General features: G+C 37.6%; 1 protein-coding gene and 1 long non-coding RNA gene across 3 annotated transcripts in view; one reads left to right on the top strand and one right to left on the bottom strand.

Annotated features, from left to right (window-relative positions):
- The first annotated feature begins 51 nt into the window (after window positions 1–51).
- LOC143443148 (uncharacterized) lies at window positions 52–1,601 on the top strand. The gene is made up of 2 exons (XR_013111917.1): window positions 52–204; window positions 956–1,601. It is a non-coding gene; the product is annotated as an uncharacterized LOC143443148 (long non-coding RNA).
- Window positions 1,602–2,576: 975 nt separating this feature from the next.
- The window catches only part of Mob1b (MOB kinase activator 1B), a 33,186-nt gene continuing 17,639 nt past the window's right edge, over window positions 2,577–18,123 (bottom strand). For both annotated transcript variants that reach the window (XM_034508579.2, XM_076938758.1), the window contains exons 3-6: window positions 17,024–17,117; window positions 12,702–12,835; window positions 11,300–11,463; window positions 2,577–8,551 (exon numbers count right to left, since the gene is read on the bottom strand). In XM_034508579.2, coding sequence (XP_034364470.1) covers window positions 8,474–8,551; window positions 11,300–11,463; window positions 12,702–12,835; window positions 17,024–17,117 — 470 coding nt within the window. In that variant the 3' untranslated portion in view covers window positions 2,577–8,473. The remainder of the gene's footprint in view (window positions 8,552–11,299; window positions 11,464–12,701; window positions 12,836–17,023; window positions 17,118–18,123) is intronic.

The following is an 18,123-nucleotide window of genomic DNA, read 5'->3' as shown; positions in this document are numbered from 1 at the left end:
CCTTAAGGGGAGGGAGGGAGGGCGGAGGACGGGACTTGCGCAATGAGCTCATTTGAGGGCAGGGGCGGGGCTTGGGTGAAGCGCTTCCGAGAGTGGGATTAGGCTTTTAGGACCAGCACTTGGGACCCTGTCCGGCTTCGTGGTTTGAACTTTTCCGGGAAAAAAAAGTAGGAAGTAGTAATTTCCAACTAAGAGCCTCAGTAGGTAGGTGTCTCTCACAGGAAACGTGTAGCTGTCCGTCACTGTCTTAAGCGTTATTTGGTTAACCAGCGATCCAGTGCCATCCACCATACTGAGGGAATGACAGAAAGTGTCTGGAATGACAGGAAGGAGCTCCGGAGTGACTCCTGGCTTAAAGTCTGGGACCAGAAGTGAGAAACAGGCATCAAGCCACCCTTGCTGTTTATAGTCTCCTAACACTAGTTATGTTTCTCAGCAGCATGGCTGTGACTTAACATTCTATGTTCATCGCCTAACACGTAATTAATGTTTAAAGTCATATACGTATGTTTATATAGATGTACTCTGCGCGCGCATGTACAGAGAGAGAGAGAGAGAGAGAGAGAGAGAGAGAGAGAGAGAGAGAGTTAGTTCTGCTAGACTAAACTAGAGACAGGTGCAATTTAATCAGAGTATAGACCTGGTAAAAAGATTACCCAATCTGGAAGTCAGGTTCAAATTATCTACAAAAACAAAGGAACTTATTATTTTTTAGCATGTAACTATCATTTGACCTAAAATATGTCCTAAAAATGGACCAAGGAGGGGAGAAATGGCGACTTTTACAAAATAACGAGCAGAAATTAAAAGTGAGTCACTGGACTGGCTGGATTTAAAGCCCACTCCATGAGATGTAACGCAAACCTGACGCTGTTCGGGTGGCAATCCAAATACTGTTCTACTAAAGTATCTGAACAATAAAATGATATCAAATGACATTCTACTATTCCCCTAGGTCAATATCTCATTTAGCCAGCATCAGAGAGGCTTCTTCCTGCAGAACATGGGAACAAAAACAGAAGCCCACAAAGGAACAAAGCGCAGAATGAGAGACCTTGGAATACTCGGCTTTAAATGGGATGTCTCCACCCCTTTTCTCAGGGCTCTGGGACCCTGATGGAGAAGAATGGAAAAAGTACAGGAGCCAGAAGTGATGGAGGACACCAAGGAAACAAGGCCCTCTAAACCCAGCAGGACCAACACACACGTTTTGAATTCACTGTAAGGCAGCATGCATATTCCCTGCACGCATCTAAGCCAGTTGGGGTCCTAGAGTTGAAAGAAGTGGACACATAGCCCCGACCCTAGCCCGTAAGTTATTCCAGTTGAAAACTGCTTGCAACTGAAAAATGAGTTTTCTCCAACAGTCTCACTAGGGCTACAAACCACCCTTAAGGAGAGATCCCATGCCCAGCAGTACATGGCCAACACAAAGCTAACGCATCTGCAGTTCTGGAGATCCCAGCCTCCTAATGCTTTGTCTGGGCATTAGTTTTATTTTTCTTCATTTTTCCCCTTACTGGTCTTTCTCATTTCTTATGACTTCCAGTGTCGTTTCTATGGAATTTCTTTGTGTGCTAATATATGTCTCTATGCCTGTATGTTTCTTGTGCCTTTTCTTTGGTTCTTTTTCTCCTAGTAGTTTGTTTGCTTCAACCTACTCTGGCTTGCTTTTATTCTATCTTACTTCATGACTACAATTAAGAGACTGGAGTGATGCCTGGGGATTAAAAGCACTGGCTGCCCTTGTAGAGGACCCAGGATCAACTGCCGGCTTCCATAGAACAGCTCACAGTCATCTAGAACTCCAGTTCCAAGGGGCCCAATGCCTCTCCTGACCTCCACAGGCCCCTGCATGCACACGGTTCATACATGTACACTCGGACACACACATATACACATAAAATTCTGTGTGTGTGTGTGTGTATCTGTGTGTCAGGCTCCAGTACTGTTTCTTAGGAGCCTGTTTAATGAAATATCAGAGCCTGGCTTCAGGCCTCAGTGTCTATTAACACAGGTGGACCTGCACAAACATAAATACCCCCCTGAATAGTGTGGCAGGGGTCCATTCTTGATCGGCTATAGCCACTATCAAAATATTTCCAAACTTCAGATCTAAGCATGATTCCTGTAACATAACAGCCTCCAAATAATAACTTGATAATACTCTAAAATATACATTTCCTTATCTTAGGGTGAATTATTCTAATATTATTATTAATGATTTATAGTAAAGATAAAATAGATCATTTCTTAGTTCAGTTGGAAAGCCCATAAATAATACATTATTTTGCTGTCGCTTTTTTTCTCTCATTGCAATACTACACACTAAAGAAAACATTGGTTTAAAGTGCAGGCATATAAGAACCTTTAAGTCTGAGACCCAATGACTTTACCTTTGGTTTTCTAGTATGTATGGTCCATCAATGGTAACTACGAGTGTTGTAAGAATTACTCAAAGTGCTGTCTAACACATTCTGAAATGCTCAATATGTTCTATATACCTTTATTCACTTTGAAATGTTTTAATTGTAGAAATACCTATAGTAAAAATAAACAGTAATGCAAAGTCAGGATTCATGGCTAACCAAAAGTATTTATTAGGGTTTTTTTCCTTACAAACATTTTCTTCTAAAGAAAAAAAAAAAACCTAAAATTAAATACCTCCCATTCTGCCACATATAAGACTGTATACATTATTTACATCTGTCAAATAAAACATATTACAGATTTTCTGACATTCAATATTTCCTTTAAAATAACAACAGTGAAACAGCTTTGATCAATAACTACAATTTGCATCATCTTGGCACAATTTACAATATGGCGCCTCCGTTGCATTTCCTATTTTAGACCATTTTGTACCATCTAACTACCTTACTAGAGAACCTGTCCCCCGTGAGAACGGACTCTTGTCTCTGTGCATATCTTAAGCAATTGCACAATGTGAATGCTGCCTTCTGCTTCCATTACCTGGCACTGGCAGCATTTCTGATTTGTCTTCAGAAATGATTTCTACTCTGACTTTAAGTATTCCTTATATGTTGTCTTTACAACATTATTTCTATCAATAATTTTAAGTAATAACTTAAATGTATAGGAAAAAAATCAAATATAACAAAGGTATTTCGTAAAATATTAGTGATCTCACCACCCTGGTTATGCATATACAAAAATAACAAATACAGTTTAGTAGCTGTAAAAAACTATTTTCCCTAAAAAATAGCCATTTCTGCAGGACAATTTAAGGGAGGAAAGTGTTCTCAAATGAAAATACACTAACCTATTTTAACTATTTCAAAATCAAAACTAAAACTCAAATTTGTGCAAAAGTATTAAGAAATTCCATAAAGGAATAATTATGAAAGAGATATTAAGAAATTATCACATTATATCACCAATAACTGCAGCTGTGGTAACATAAAGAAACTGTCAACCAAACAAAAGAAAACCTGTATGAATCTCTACCAATGGTGAACTGTAAACTCAGCCTTGAGTGCGTGTGAGCAGGGTATATGTGTGCACACGACACAGATGTGAGTGGGAAAACACAAATCTTAAAGGCCAGTGATTTCGCTTCCTGCCTGTCTGAGAATTTCTCCCAAAGTTTTCTACTGTGTAGCACGACATGTAAAAGAAAAACGGAGGGAGGGAGGGAGGGAGGGAGGGAGGGAGGGAGGGAGGGAAGGGGAGGAGCTAGTACCACACATAAAAGGTGGCCCACCTCATTGTATTTTTTCTCTTTTGTCACAATACAAAACAAACAAATCCAACTGTGAGTCACAGACAGCAGTCCTATACCTTCAACATGAATGCTCATAGAATAACTTAGGGAGTTATTACTACCTAGGGAAGCCTTAAAAATTCAAACCACTTGCATTCAGAATTCTTTGCATATTTGTTAACACTGAACTTCCCTATTAAATATGGAAACAGCGCTCTAACCATTCCTCAGCTCACATACAATCACTGGGAGCAGCAGTGGTCATCTACACAACACCGCAGAAGAACAAGGTGTAAGGTGCATTTGGAGCGGTGCATAAGGACTGAGCTGAGTGTGTAACTGGATGTTCCTTATTATATCAAGTAAGTTTCAAAATAAGATGTTTTCCTAGTATGCAATCACATTCCAAATTACAAGTAAACTTCTGGTCCAGTATATTTTCAAAAGACAATCAGAATTTAATGACATGTGCTGAATACTTAAATATTTTTAAACAGTATTAATGATAGGCTAAAATTTGGCATAATAATAAATTATTTCTAATTTTCCTGTACATCAATCTCCAGTCTTTCATTAAAGACAAATTGAAAGAAAAACTTGTTCAAAACAACCTATAAAGCAATGGAGACACACAAAGGCCTTGCCTCTTTAAACTGCTGCTGTAAGTACTGGATCCATTTCCCATACTATCCTCTCAATCGAAACTATCCAAACACAATCCACAAGTTCTAGGGGAGACGGGAGAAGGGAAGAAACAGCAAGTTCTAGAGAAAGACCTTGGTTTTAAAACTTTATATAAATACAAAGTAATTAAAAAAAGTTTTCACATGTAAATAATGGTTCTGCCTTCCAATAGTACCATCAGGAACCTATATTTCTGTGATGCAGTCAGTATCTGTGCCCTCGTCTCAGCAGATTTAGAGCATAAAATATACTCTTGCTTTCTACACTGCCTTGGTTCTCGGAAAATAGCCAAGTTAGTGAGTGTAGTTTGGTAGTTAATGTAGGTCTATTAAACTTCAAAAATTGTTTTTGTGCAACTAAAAAGAAGAAGTTGACTTTTCTTTACATAGTCGTTAAGTCAATTCTCAAAGCACCTATGACATGGGACAAAATTCCAGAAACATACTTTGCAAAAGAGCAGAAATATACTCTGCTCCAAAGAGAACTACTTTGAAGGTCAACTCTCATCTGGGTGTTACAGTACATCATGCTCACCTTAAAAGGCAGTGTGACAACTTAGTATTTGTATCTTACATAATCTACCATTTCAGTGGTTATCAAAATCTCTCTCAGAGAGGATGTAGACAAAGCTATAAAAGAAATCTGTTGTTTTGCTTCTTTCCCCATAAGCAAGGAAAATGCTCATTATATAAAATGGAATCTAATGATGAAATATGCAAAATATAAATATCCATATTTCCATTTTCTGATAACAGATTGTAGTGCTTCAACTATCCTGATAATCCAGGTAGTAACTCAGTCTGAAATACATGTTAAAATATACTCTGCTTAACTTTATGTTGACCATTTGGAGTTTACAAAGACTAGCAAAACAGAGTTAAAAAGAGGCAACAATCTAAAAATCTTTCATTTTAAGGTAGATAACACTCCATAGCCACCACCGCACATGTGCTTTCTGTCTGTGGCAGTCTAATAGCATGGCTTCTATGGGACATGGAAAAACCAGGTCAGCAAATGAACAAGGCCAGCTGTACTACCTACTGCTAATGACAAACATTTCATTCGGTCAATTTCTCTTCACCACCACTACTCTGACAGCTAAATAATTCCTAAATCTTGCTTCATCATGTCCACATTTAACCAAAGCAATGTGAATAACAAATGTAATGATAATTCAATTGTATGGGATGAGCTTTGAAAGAATAAGGAAAACCAGCTCGCACTGTTATAACTGTATAAAAAGTGGGGTAGCCACGTACTGTGGTGCATACCTTTAATCCCAGCTTTAGGGTACAGAGCCAAGCAGATCTCTTTAAGTTTGAGACTTAGTCTATAAGCCAGGGCTACACAGTGAGACCCAGTCTCAAAAATTAAGGAAAGAAATAAAAAGGGATAATTATTTATTTCTAAATTAACAGTTCTGAGAAGAACCGAAGAAACATTTATAAGCAAGCTCTCCTGCAAAATCAGACTTTGATCCTTACTTAAAAACGTCATTTTGCTGGACGGTAGTGGTGCATGCCTGTAATCCCAGCACTTGGGAGGCAGAGGCAGGCGGATCTCTGTGAGTTCAATAGCAGCTAGGTCTACAGAGTGAGTTCCAGGACAGCCAGAGCTACACAGAGACCCTGTCTTGAAAAACCAAAAGGGGGTGGGGTGGTATTTTACTCTCAAAGCAAATTTTTATTAGACTGACTTTCTCTTGTATCCTAGTGTTTCTTTAGTTATAGCCACCCACCACCACGTACAATTGCCAGGCCTTTTCCCAGGAAAACATCTACTCTTTCTCACCATATAGACACACACGTCTCCTTATTTCGCAAAGCTTCAGTGCTGACTTGAAAGCGTGGCATCTGAGATTCTGGCACCATGCACATAAACTGCTGCTATCCACACGAAGTGGTACATCCTACTGTCAAGCACGGGTTCTAGGACTGGTTTCCATTCTGACAGTGTACTATACGTAAGGCTTAAAGGACCAGAAGCAACCTCTTAATCCTCTCTCTACATGCTACTGCTATGGAGGACCCTGTTACAGGGGTGACAGAAAGTCATATATTTCAGAAGACCATTTTAGTGAGTAATTATGTGCTTCCTTTCCTGTATAGAGAGGAATCAAACATCAGAATTCTGAACCAACCCATAATGGTTGATATTATCTATTTAGATACTAAAAAAAAATATTTTAAAGAAATCAGCTACCTGTCAGTTCATAAATAAGCATTACTAATAAATGCCCAGTCTTATCTACCTTTTCCGAGCTCTTGTGTTCCTTTTGTTATTGGTACTTTGTACGTAATTGCCATTATAGAAATCAAGTGGAGAAAAAGGCAGTTCCTAGTGATCATAATTGCAAGGGCATCCAATTGTATCACTGTCCACTTGTTCATTTCATTTTAGATTCTTTTCCATTAAGTGTTTGTATGCAAATTCACAGCAAGAATTTCAAGTTTACAAGTTTGGAAGTACATGTCTCTAACTAGAAAGAGAGAAAATTGAGAGAAGCGGATTTATCCAAACTGACAAAATTAAAACTCAAAGTCTGAAAGAGTTACTGAGAAACTGAGAACAAAACTGAAAGAGGGAGAACCTCAGTATTATTCTAAAACCCAGATCCCTGAACCTGTCATTGATAATAATAATTTAACAGGATGTCATCTCAACTAATATTTAAAATTTATTAACTACTGAACTAACATTTTCATTACTTGATATCACTACAAAGAAAAAAGATTTCTCACAGTGGAAAAATAAGAAGTCAGGATACTTCAAACTGCACCAATAATCAAGGTAGTGTATCATTTAAAATGACAGGCAAATACCAGCTCCATTCACTGAATGGAAATGCTAAAAAGTGATTAATTTCCCCCAAATAGTTGTTAAATTCCATGTTTAATGTCTGTACCTAAAACTAATTACTTGTGTTTAACTTCTCATGGAAGCTGATCTCTAAAAGAGTCTCCCAGACTGTAAGTAATAGATACTATTCTATCCCAGGGTTTTAAAACAGGACTTTCTAGAATTCACTAATCCTCTCTCTATTTTCCCAAACTAATGCCTGCCGTGACAGGTCTCATTTTTCCTTTCCTCTTTGAAGTACAAAGGGATTCTGCACTTACGGCTCATTTGGCAACTGCTAGGAAACCTCACAGTTCAACATCCTTTCTAAAGATGGCGATTCTATATATAACCTGAAGTTTTACACTTAGAGTGCACTTACATGTAGAAAGAAGCTGAAATGCAGTATCTATTACATTTCAACATCCTCAAATTTCAATATCACAGATATTAAGAGATGGAAAAAGACCTGCTTGTAGAACTTTAAACAGCTGTTGAACAGAATATATTGATCAATATCAAAAATAATTAAGAATTTTGTTGTTTTACATTTATGTTCTACATGCACACCTTTACAAATTATGTCAAAAATAATTAAGAAATAATTTGTTGTTTTGTATTTGTGTTCTACATGCACACCTTTACAAATGATGTCTTTTTCAACATAGTAAAAGCTGGAGATCATCAATCTGAGTAAACTATGGCTTTTATAACAGATTACTTTATAACATGCACAAGTGAGTGCCCTACATAGAAATTCTAATATTGTTTCAAGCTCTGTTCAGTCCTCTATCTGTGCTTTGCACCTCAGAAGTGAGCCTATCAAGGCACTTAAAAACACGTAAGTCTTTTTTAGGGACTTCAAAGTAGGCCACAGTTTACATAACACAGTACCCAGTCCATCAGCACTTCAGTCAGTTTGCATTTGTTTCCAGCGTAAAATATCATAAAAATTCCTCAAGTAACCAAAACCAGGTTATTAATAAAAATAAAATAGAAAAAAAAATACTGTATACCACTAAGACAAAATTTGCCCTTTTCAAATGTCAAGAATGGTTTTCAGCTTCCTCTAGCAACAGAATATGATTTTATATATTCAGAAAAGGGAACCCAAGCAAGCCCCAAAACCTACAATAGAAACAATCTAGATAAAAATGAAATATAACAAAGCCAACTACACTATACACAGCTCCATATGAAGAAGAGTCTGCACAGCTTGGCATCCTTTTATCTGTCCTTTGAGGTGAGTTTTTCAATCAGTTCTTGCAGTGGTGCCAGCTCTCGTCTGTCAATGAGGTTGAACTCCTAAAAACAGCAAAAAATTATTTGCATCTAATGCCAAAGCAAACTACCATAAACATTGTTGGGTACTAGCTTCTGAAGGAAGTCATCACTTTTTAAATCATTCGTTGCCCTAAGAAAATCACTTAAACTCCCTCGATACTCTATTTTTACATATCTATAACAGTGAATATCTGTAATATTAAAGATAAATTCCCCCTACCTCATAAAATTATTTTGGATACTAAATGTGGTAAATGCTGTTAATCACTTCATGTAATACCTGGAATACTAAATAATTAGCTCCCACTGCCAATCAGTAAGTGGGAGCTGTTGCTCCCGCTGAAAAGAATACACTGGACAGCACTGAAATCTGTCAATCAGATACAGATCTGATATCACTGCAAAGAAAAAGATTTTACCACGGAAAACTTAGATCAGAATGCTAATGCTTCAAACTATGCCAATAACCAAGGTACTGTATCTTTTAAAACAACTTTTAAATGATTTCTCCTGAACTACAATTTTAAGAAATGAATAAATAAAGGTCACATATACATCCAATCTTCTATAAGATGGACCTTTCTCGACTCCCAGTGTAATCCATGAGTAGCACCCATCATATGCCAAACACTACAATCAGAACTTCTGAGACGCATGAGCCTTAATGCTACAAGCCTACCTCTCATATCGGTGGAGTCTGGGCCAAGAATATATGGGAATACATACTATATGACTACATTTTTATATTGCACATTAAAGTGACAGTTAAATAAAGCATGTCTTCCTGTCTTGACAAATATCCAGACTAAGCAGAAAAACAGACTCAGATTTAGAATTCAAAAAACTCAGGATTCTACACTAGAAAGTAGATCACAGGAGGGCAGCCAGCTCTGAGTTCCTGACCCTCAGTTAACCTTTGGCTTTTCCAACCCCAAGCTCCATCTACGTACAAAGGGGCCTCATGCAAATGAGTAAAGTAAGTTACTGGCATGTATGGGAGACGTGCACATTCCTGGCATGTATGGGAGACGTGCACACTCCTGTAACAAGCAGGTATCATCTGGGTGCTACTTATGTCTGAAGTTATACCTAACAGAGATGTGACCTAGTCTCCAAAGAATAAACATCAATTATGTTTATCTGAGAACATGTGGGTAAGGAATTCTAGGATCACATATATTCTAAGCACATAAGATACAAAAAAAAGGGACCTGGGCAAGTACGTTGTTGGCCCTGTAGAGCAAGACTGTATGGGACCGGAGCAAGATTCTCTAAATCCAAAGGTCCAAACAATGGTCTTCTTAATCAAAAGGGTATTGCTAGTACATTGCAATGGCAAAATTCTCTAAATTGACCCCCAATATTTGCTAGCACATAGTAAAATGTATTCTTTACAGCTTAAGAGTAAAGTAAAACTAACACTTTTAAAGGAAGAATATTTTCTCCTGACCCAACAAAACCTAAACTTTGACAATCATTTTCTGCTAACTAAAATATTAATGCAAATCTTAGAGTGAAATGTGTTTTGTTGCTATAGATCTGCAGAGGAGACTATCACATAACTCCCCAAGAAATGTGATTTTCACGGATAATTTAAAAGAAATGTACCTTTAGTGTAAGGAGTAGGTATTAATGAAAGTGGACATGTTTCTTCAGTGGAAAGTAAAGACAACATTAAAAGACTTATGCTCACACACAAAAACAAAGTAAAACTTGCTTTAATCTCTATAGAAACAGCAAAAGAAAACTAGTTGGCTCATCTATTTCCAACTCTTTCACCTTCCCTTATTATTTCTCTAATTAGAGAATTAAATAAAAATATACTAATATATAGTTCTTTCTTTCCTTGTTTGTTTGAGACAAGGTACTGAGGGGTAACCCAGGCTGGCCTTCAACTCCTGATTCTCCTGCTCAGCCTCTGGAGAACTGAGAATTGTACATAGGGGCCATTATGCCTGGCTTCTTAGTCTACATTTCTCAGGCCAGCTCTCTGAGGATTGAACAAAGACAAAGTCAACCAGTAAGTCAGTTCAAACTCTGAGGAACCACTAGAACACACTGTGACCCTTTCTTTCCTTACTCATGACAGATAGTTTTTGGCTTCAAAATCACTTAGAATATGGTTTTAAAAAGAAATGGGGGAAAAGGATGTGATATTCAAAGCATATATCCAGAAAAGAGTCCCATAATAAAGATCCAAGAGGTTTTTTAAAGTAGAGGTTTAAAAGGAATGCTAAAACACTTGCGACCAAGTCCACAACGTGTCTCCCGACTAGTCGGGTTCAGATTCAGATTCAGATTCCTTTTTTTTTTTTTTTTTTTTTTTTGATTGGTTTTTGTTTGTTACTTGCTTCTGTTGGTTTTGGTTGTTGTCTATCTGTTTTGTGTTTGCTGAGACAGGATCTTCTGGCCCAGGATAGCCTGAAACTTAATAGCGGTCTAGCCCTGAAGTCATAATCCTTATGCTTCAGCCTCCCAAGTGCCAAGATTATAGGAAAGTACCATCCTATCTGACTCATATTATTATTTATCCCCTTATGGCCTGGAAATTGAAGCAGTCCAAGCAACGCAAGGCATCTCAGAAGCTTAGACTTGCCTAACATGAGCTGGGAGACTAATGAAGTTAAAGCAAAAGGCCCATCATGGAAAGTGCAAAACAGGATGCAGATTAGAGATAGCGAAATCTGTCCTGACAGTGTATATTCATTTACTCATCAAAGAAGTCTAAAGATAAACATGAAGCAACAAAAGCTTCGTGAGTCAACCTACCTGAACAAAAAAAATAAAGTGCTTGAAAGACGTATTGAGATGTGCTTCCTCCTGAAGCTGGATCACAGGGTCAAAATGCTGGTGATAAATGTGGGCATAAACTCTGAAGAGCCGTTTGAGTATTGTTTTTGCCACTGACATGAAATTCTTCGGGAATGGAACACCTAGTAAAGAGATAACCAGCCATCTATTAATAAGAGAAGCGCACAAAGCAGCATGATTTGTCATCAAGTAGCAAGAGGCTGAAAGATGAATATGTACAAATCCCTATTCAACATGCACATAAAATCTTTGCAAAGTTCCTAGCACATAATGAATGAAACTCCAGAGTGCCGCTTAGATATGAACGACTCTTCTTTATGGCATATTGTACTTCTAACATACTGTTTGTCACTTTACAAATAAACACCTAAGAAGCAGCAAAGCTAAAACTCACGCCCAGGTTACTAGATTTGGTAACATTAAGCTCTACACAAATGTGTGTGAACATAAATAATGTATTAACCACTTCAGTTATGTTTAAAGTGTTTTTCATATATCAGACACACACAGACATACACAACACACCCTTAGCCTTAAGGAGATTTTGGCCCCAGAATGGTGACTTATATCCTAATCTCAGCACCTGGGAGACTGAGGCAGGATGATAGTGAATCCAAGACCAGCATGAGATACATAGCAAAACTCTGTCTCAAAAGAACAAAAATAAAATGAAATTTGCCCTTGGGAGGATATTATCCTAAGTGCACACCACACTCAAAAAGACTATTCTTTGATCTTACTTGCATTTTGTGTGAAAAAAGAAGATGAGCTGTATAGAGACTAAAAGCACGGTTACTTGGTGAAGAGGTCGGTATGACATAGTGTAGGTCAGAGATGTACCTACACTGCACATCTGCAAAAAACGTATAGGATAATCAAGTCTAAATTAATAATATACCATATTGAATTTTTTTATTAGTTGGGTAATTATAGCTACTTCCCTAACAGAACAAAATGGGTTAACTGTAACAAGATGTATATTATTTATTATCATGTTATGTAACAGACGTATACAATTTTTTTTTTAATTTTAATAAACATCTGAGCCCATTTCAATGGTTTAGCAAGTAAAAGCACCTGTTGGGTGAGCCCACTAAACTGTGTTTAATCCCAGAAAGCATGTAAAGGTGAAGAGATCAGGTTCCACAAAGTTGAACTCTGACCTCCACATGCACACTCAATAGTCATAAGTAAATTCTTAAAAAGAAAGGAATACCAAATTGTATATTCTTTAGAAACCACCTCATCAATGCGGACCCAGGAAACCCTCAAATGAGTAGGGCAGGAAGGGAGAGGACAACTGCAGAAACATAAAATTAAATGCGTCATGATTTATCTCAATTACATAAAATATTTTTACCAATTTTTGATGGAAATAATGTCTCATCATCCAGCTGGTCCTGAACCCAAGTCATCAGGTAATCAATATACTTCGGTGCAGAGCACTTGATGGGCTTTTTTATGTTTGTTCCATCTGCCCAGTGATACTCATATCTGCAACAGAAAAATTACATCAGACGAGAGGTATAAATATATGTATACGTGTATTATGAATGTATACACTAACATGTTTTAAACAATCTGTTCTTCCAGGTAAGTACAAATTTCCAATCAACAGTAGCCTGGTTTGCATTTACCCAACCCAACCTAAAAAGGTCGTATCAAACTCATCTTCTACTTAGATGTTTTCCTCACCTGTCTGGTTTTCTATCTTTTCCTTTCTTTCTCTTTTCTTTCCCTATCTCACTATGTACACCAGGCTGGTTTGAAACTTGAGATTCACCTGTCTCTGCCTCCTAAACTCTGGGGTTAAAGCACAGGCCACCACCATGAGCAGCCCCTGAGTTTTCTAATACAGGTAGAATACTATACTGCTGAAGTGGGGGAACTCACTTCTGTCCTGTGATGCCTGTCTCTGAACTGTGAGCTTTTCTTCCTTACATAAAATGCAACACAACTCTTCTTACTTGGGGGCTTTAAATTTAGGGTCAAATGTAAAGAATGACAGAAAATTCAAAGTAAAACTAATGTAAATAAGAATGGTGCAATAGTTTAGTACATTTGGCTAAGGAACCCTTAATAGACCCTTAAAAGAAACTGGCAATTCAAAAATGTTCATGGTTTGGATATTAACATTACCCTTTGATTTAATAAACATTTAATATGTAACCACCACATGAGAAACACAAGGTCAAGAACAAGGAACACTAAAATTAAGTGCACTCCCCTACTCTGAGAACCAAGATTAGTAGAAGAGATGCTTAAACATGTAAGTAAAAATATCTATGAACTGCCTGTCTAAGGTGAACAATTTATCCTTGAAAGATCTACCTATAAACCTTCAGTCATGTTTGTTAAGTTCCTACTGTTCTCAGGTGTTCATTCACTTCCACATCTAACAAATATAAACCAAATTATTTGATCTGTATTCAGGCAAAATCCTCAAATCATTTTCTTAAACAATTCTCATTCTCTCATTCTGTCTGCCTATATGTCTCATCTCCTCCCCATGCACACCCTAACTTTAAGATAATAAAACTCTTCTTGCAAACTGTACAGTGTACACTTGCATCAACAAACCCTAAAGAACTAAGTTCATAGCTGAAACTCCAAAATATAGAAATCTATCAACTGAACTGTTACTTAGGTTTTTAGTTTCCAACACTTCTTCTGATGTTTCACTTTTTTAATCAGCTCTTTTCTAACCTTTAATGGTCACAAGGAGCGACCATCAAGTCCAGTACCAAGTTTCAAAAGGGAGATGCTCCCCAGCACCTACTGGCACCTGCTGTGGTCAGTCACTTTCTCAGTCAAGAGTTTTCTCTTGTTATAAAATTTAAATACTTGGTGCAATTTAAGCCTATTTCTTCATCTTTGATACTCTTGAGAGCAAAGACTTAACAATTATTGAGAGTAGGACTCAACTATTATTATTGTTCATTTAAGAAACATGAGCTTAGGGCCAGAGAGATGACTCAAAAGTTAAGTATGCTTACTGCTCTTACAGAGAGGACCAGTGTTCAGTTTCCAGTATCCGAAAGGTAATTCGAAGCTACCTCTAACTCCAGCTCTATGGGATCTGTTATCCCCTTCTGGCCTCTGAAGGCTCTTGTATGTACATGGTGCACACACATACACATAATGAATAAATAAATGAATTTTTAAGAAACAAGAAGGTAGGCTGAAGAGATGGCTCAGTAATTAAAAGCACTGGCTGTTCTTCCAGAGGACTCAGGTTCAATTGTCAGCATACACATGGCAGCTCACAACTGTCTATGACTCCTGACTAACACACAGGGGATCCAATACCCTCACAGACATACATGAAGGCAAAGCACCAACGCTCATTTAAAAATAAACTTTTAAAAAGGAAACAAAAGGCATCTGTATTTTCTCTCTACATCAAAAAACTTCTTCAGTCATGTTTAACTTGTTATTGATTTTCAGGTGTTCATTCACTTCCACATATAACAACCAAAAGCAAACACAGTAAATCTAAGATTCATATTCAATGTCCTGAAGCTTTAAAAATCATCTCAATATTCAGTATCCTAAGACTTTTTGAAAACTGAAACAACTATATGCTGCTTACACCTCTAGCACTTAAACCTACTATTCCTATTTTTTTCTTTTGCTATGTTTATAATTAAGACCATGTTAGGGTTTTAGTTTGAGCCACAGCACAGGCTCAGGTGTGGGCTTGAGTGTAGAACCTTTACAAATGTTGCTGGTATACTACTGGGGACTGGCCTTGAGGGTTACAGTGGAGCTGCTTCTCCTTCTGACCCATCCTTCAGTAGGCCTCACTCTCAGATCTCACTGCTCTGTGCCAATCCATCTGCCATGCCTTTCCAACCATGACAGACTGCAGTGCCCTCAACAAAGAGCTGAGCATGGTGGGCACAGCATAATCCTAACCCAGGAGGCAAACTCAGGAGTGTTCTACTCTAACGCCGGCCTGGGCCACATAAAAAAGAAGTAGTCTTCAAACAATTGGTTTTGTTTTTTGTTTTTTGTTTTTTTAAGGAAAAAAGAGAGAGGAGCAAGTGGGCAAGCAATGTGCTACAGAAGAATCTGCTTTTTTCAAGAAGGCAGAGCTACTCTGTTCCTCCATGCAAATTAACCATGTAATTGCAAAATTAAAATCATCCATTTTCACATGAAACTTAAAACATATGAAAACCAACAATACCAATGGGAATTAAGTTATAAAAGGGAATTTCATTTCTCCAACGCCTTTTTACACTAAGAAATTTTAAAATAACAAGTTACAGAAATTTGATAAAACTAAGACATCATGTGTCTGAAACACAATATTTAGCCAAAGTGATATCTAATTAATTTAAATCAAATTTGATAAGGAAGAACAATTTGATTAAAGATTTACAGAGAGTCAGGAGTACAACATCTTAATCCTAGCACTCGGGAGGCAGAGGCAGGCAAATCTCTGTGAGTCCCAGGCCAATCTGGTCTACACAGGGAGTTCCAGGACTGATCAGGCTACACAAACACTGTCTCAAAAAGCAACAACATAAGTTTCATAAAGGACAGTTCTCCAAAATAAAGAGAGAGGAGAAACTCACCAGACACAACTCTAACAGAAGAGCTCTAAAGGAAGCAGGGACATGGGATGTAGGAAAACTCCTCTCTGTGGGCAAGAAAGCAATGCAGACCAAACACAGCTCTCTGCTTTCTAGTGAGAACGGCCAGTGTGTGAGCTATCTCCTTCTAAGAGAGTAACATGCCTTTCCTCAACTCCCATATCTCTGCAGCAAGTTCTTTGATCAGCTAACTAAACTTCTTATGTTCACGAAGATATATGGGTCAGTATTCTTCTGGTGAATGTTAGAATATAAAGTAAAATATATATTTACATATCACTAAATAAATAGCAGTAGCCTTTATTAGTAGCAACGGTAAAAAGCCAACTTCAAAAGGGCATTGGCCCAACCAATATTTATTGATTGCTAAGGAGGTGGTCAGTGCTATCTTTGCACTAAGACAGATTTAAAGAATAAAGGAGTGGCACACCTGAAGTCCCAGATTTGATCCCAAGCACACGTGCACACACACAGTGTAAGCACAACACAATGAAAAATGTAATCATCATAAAAAGTGAAAGCACTAGGTCTGGAAAGATGCCTCGGCTGTTTGGAGTGTTTTGAGCTCTTTCAGAGGAACTGAAATAAGCTCCAACTTCAAGCAGCTCCAGGAGATCAGATGTCTCTGGCACTGTGGGCACCTGTACTCAGCATGCACTTACCCACACACACCCACACACAAACTGACAACAATCATTTTAAAGAATACATTTATACTGAAGAATTCTAAGCAGCTCCAAAGGGAAAGAAACGTATAGCATGGGCCTGTAACAAAGGTAAGACATTTTAAAATATTAACATAAGATAAAAAGAAGAAACAAAAAAGAAGGAAAATGTGCAAGGATAAATGAGGCAGAAGAACAGAGTAACTGGTAAGGAGTTTCCAGAGAGCTAGTTCAGGTGGATGGAGAGGAAAGGCAGAAAGCAGCTGGAAGCAGGCACCGTTGTAACAAGCTGATCAGTGACAGGGAGGCCACCAAGGCAACTGCCAGAACCTAGAAAGTGCATGGCTAGATACCCTCCTCTCAGCTAAGAGCCCGGTAACAGTGATGAGAGAAACTGGTCATGAGCCGTGTCTTACTTTGGTCCAGCTGACATCACGGGACAGCTCTCCTCTGTACAGAAGTCTGTGATGGTTCCATAAAGCATGTTGATTTGATTGAAAAAATCCACAGCTGCAAAGCAAATGTCCATCGTAAGTACATTTAAAGAGTAAAAAAGTAATTTTGGCTCTATTTAAGCAGAATCCCAGGTATTTTTCCTACAAATGCAGGTGTAATCAGGAATGCTGACACCAAAGTCTCAATTGATTAGGAGCTTGTATTAGAGAGCAAGAAGACAAAAAGTATTGACAAGTCACATAAAAAAATTTAGATATATATATATAATATGTATTATATATATATATATATATATAATACAAAAAAACTAAGTAAGAAAAAACAACACACACAGAAAATGTAACAATTTAAAGTGCCCCCTCACATAAAATAATCATAAAATTAATCATAAAATTCTAATCATAAAATTCTAATCATAAAATTCTATGGAATTTATGGATAATCATAAAATTCTATGGAAAAATTGTTGGTAATAATAAAGCCACAAATTTAAATGATAATGGGTTGCCATTCCAAAGCCACCCCACCCTCCAGCTAAAAACTTACTTCAAAATACAGAAAGCCAAGAATAGCAAACACACTGTAAATGTCTGTGTGTGCAATGTGGAGGCCAGAAGAGGACTGCGCTATCCTAGACAACAGACACTCAGGTCCAGCAACTGAGCCAGAAAGTAATTATCTGCTTCTATACTTAAGACAATGTTTTGTGTTCTACAATATAGAGTTCTACACAGCCATTCTTAATACTTCTTAATCAGTATATACATGCTGGCCAAATATGGCAGTATATACATGCAAAAACTCAGTGGGCAAGAGTGCATTCCACCAAGCCTGACAACCTCAATTTGATCTCCAGGACGCATGCATGGCAGAGGGAGAAAACTGTCCTCTGACCTCCACATATTTGCTGTGGCATGTGTACCCATGCACATCAACATGTATGTGTGTGCACATACACACAAGTATAAACAATAACTAAATAAATGAATAAGCTCTCAAAGGTACAAAAGCACAAGTACCAAAAGGAAGAGGAAGAGAAAGGAGCAGGAGACAGGAAGAG

The sequence above is a fragment of the Arvicanthis niloticus genome, chromosome 7 (assembly GCF_011762505.2).
Source record: "Arvicanthis niloticus isolate mArvNil1 chromosome 7, mArvNil1.pat.X, whole genome shotgun sequence".
Lineage (NCBI taxonomy): Eukaryota > Metazoa > Chordata > Mammalia > Rodentia > Muridae > Arvicanthis > Arvicanthis niloticus.
Note: the sequence above shows the minus strand (reverse complement) of the source record. Positions and strands in the feature narration are given on the sequence as shown.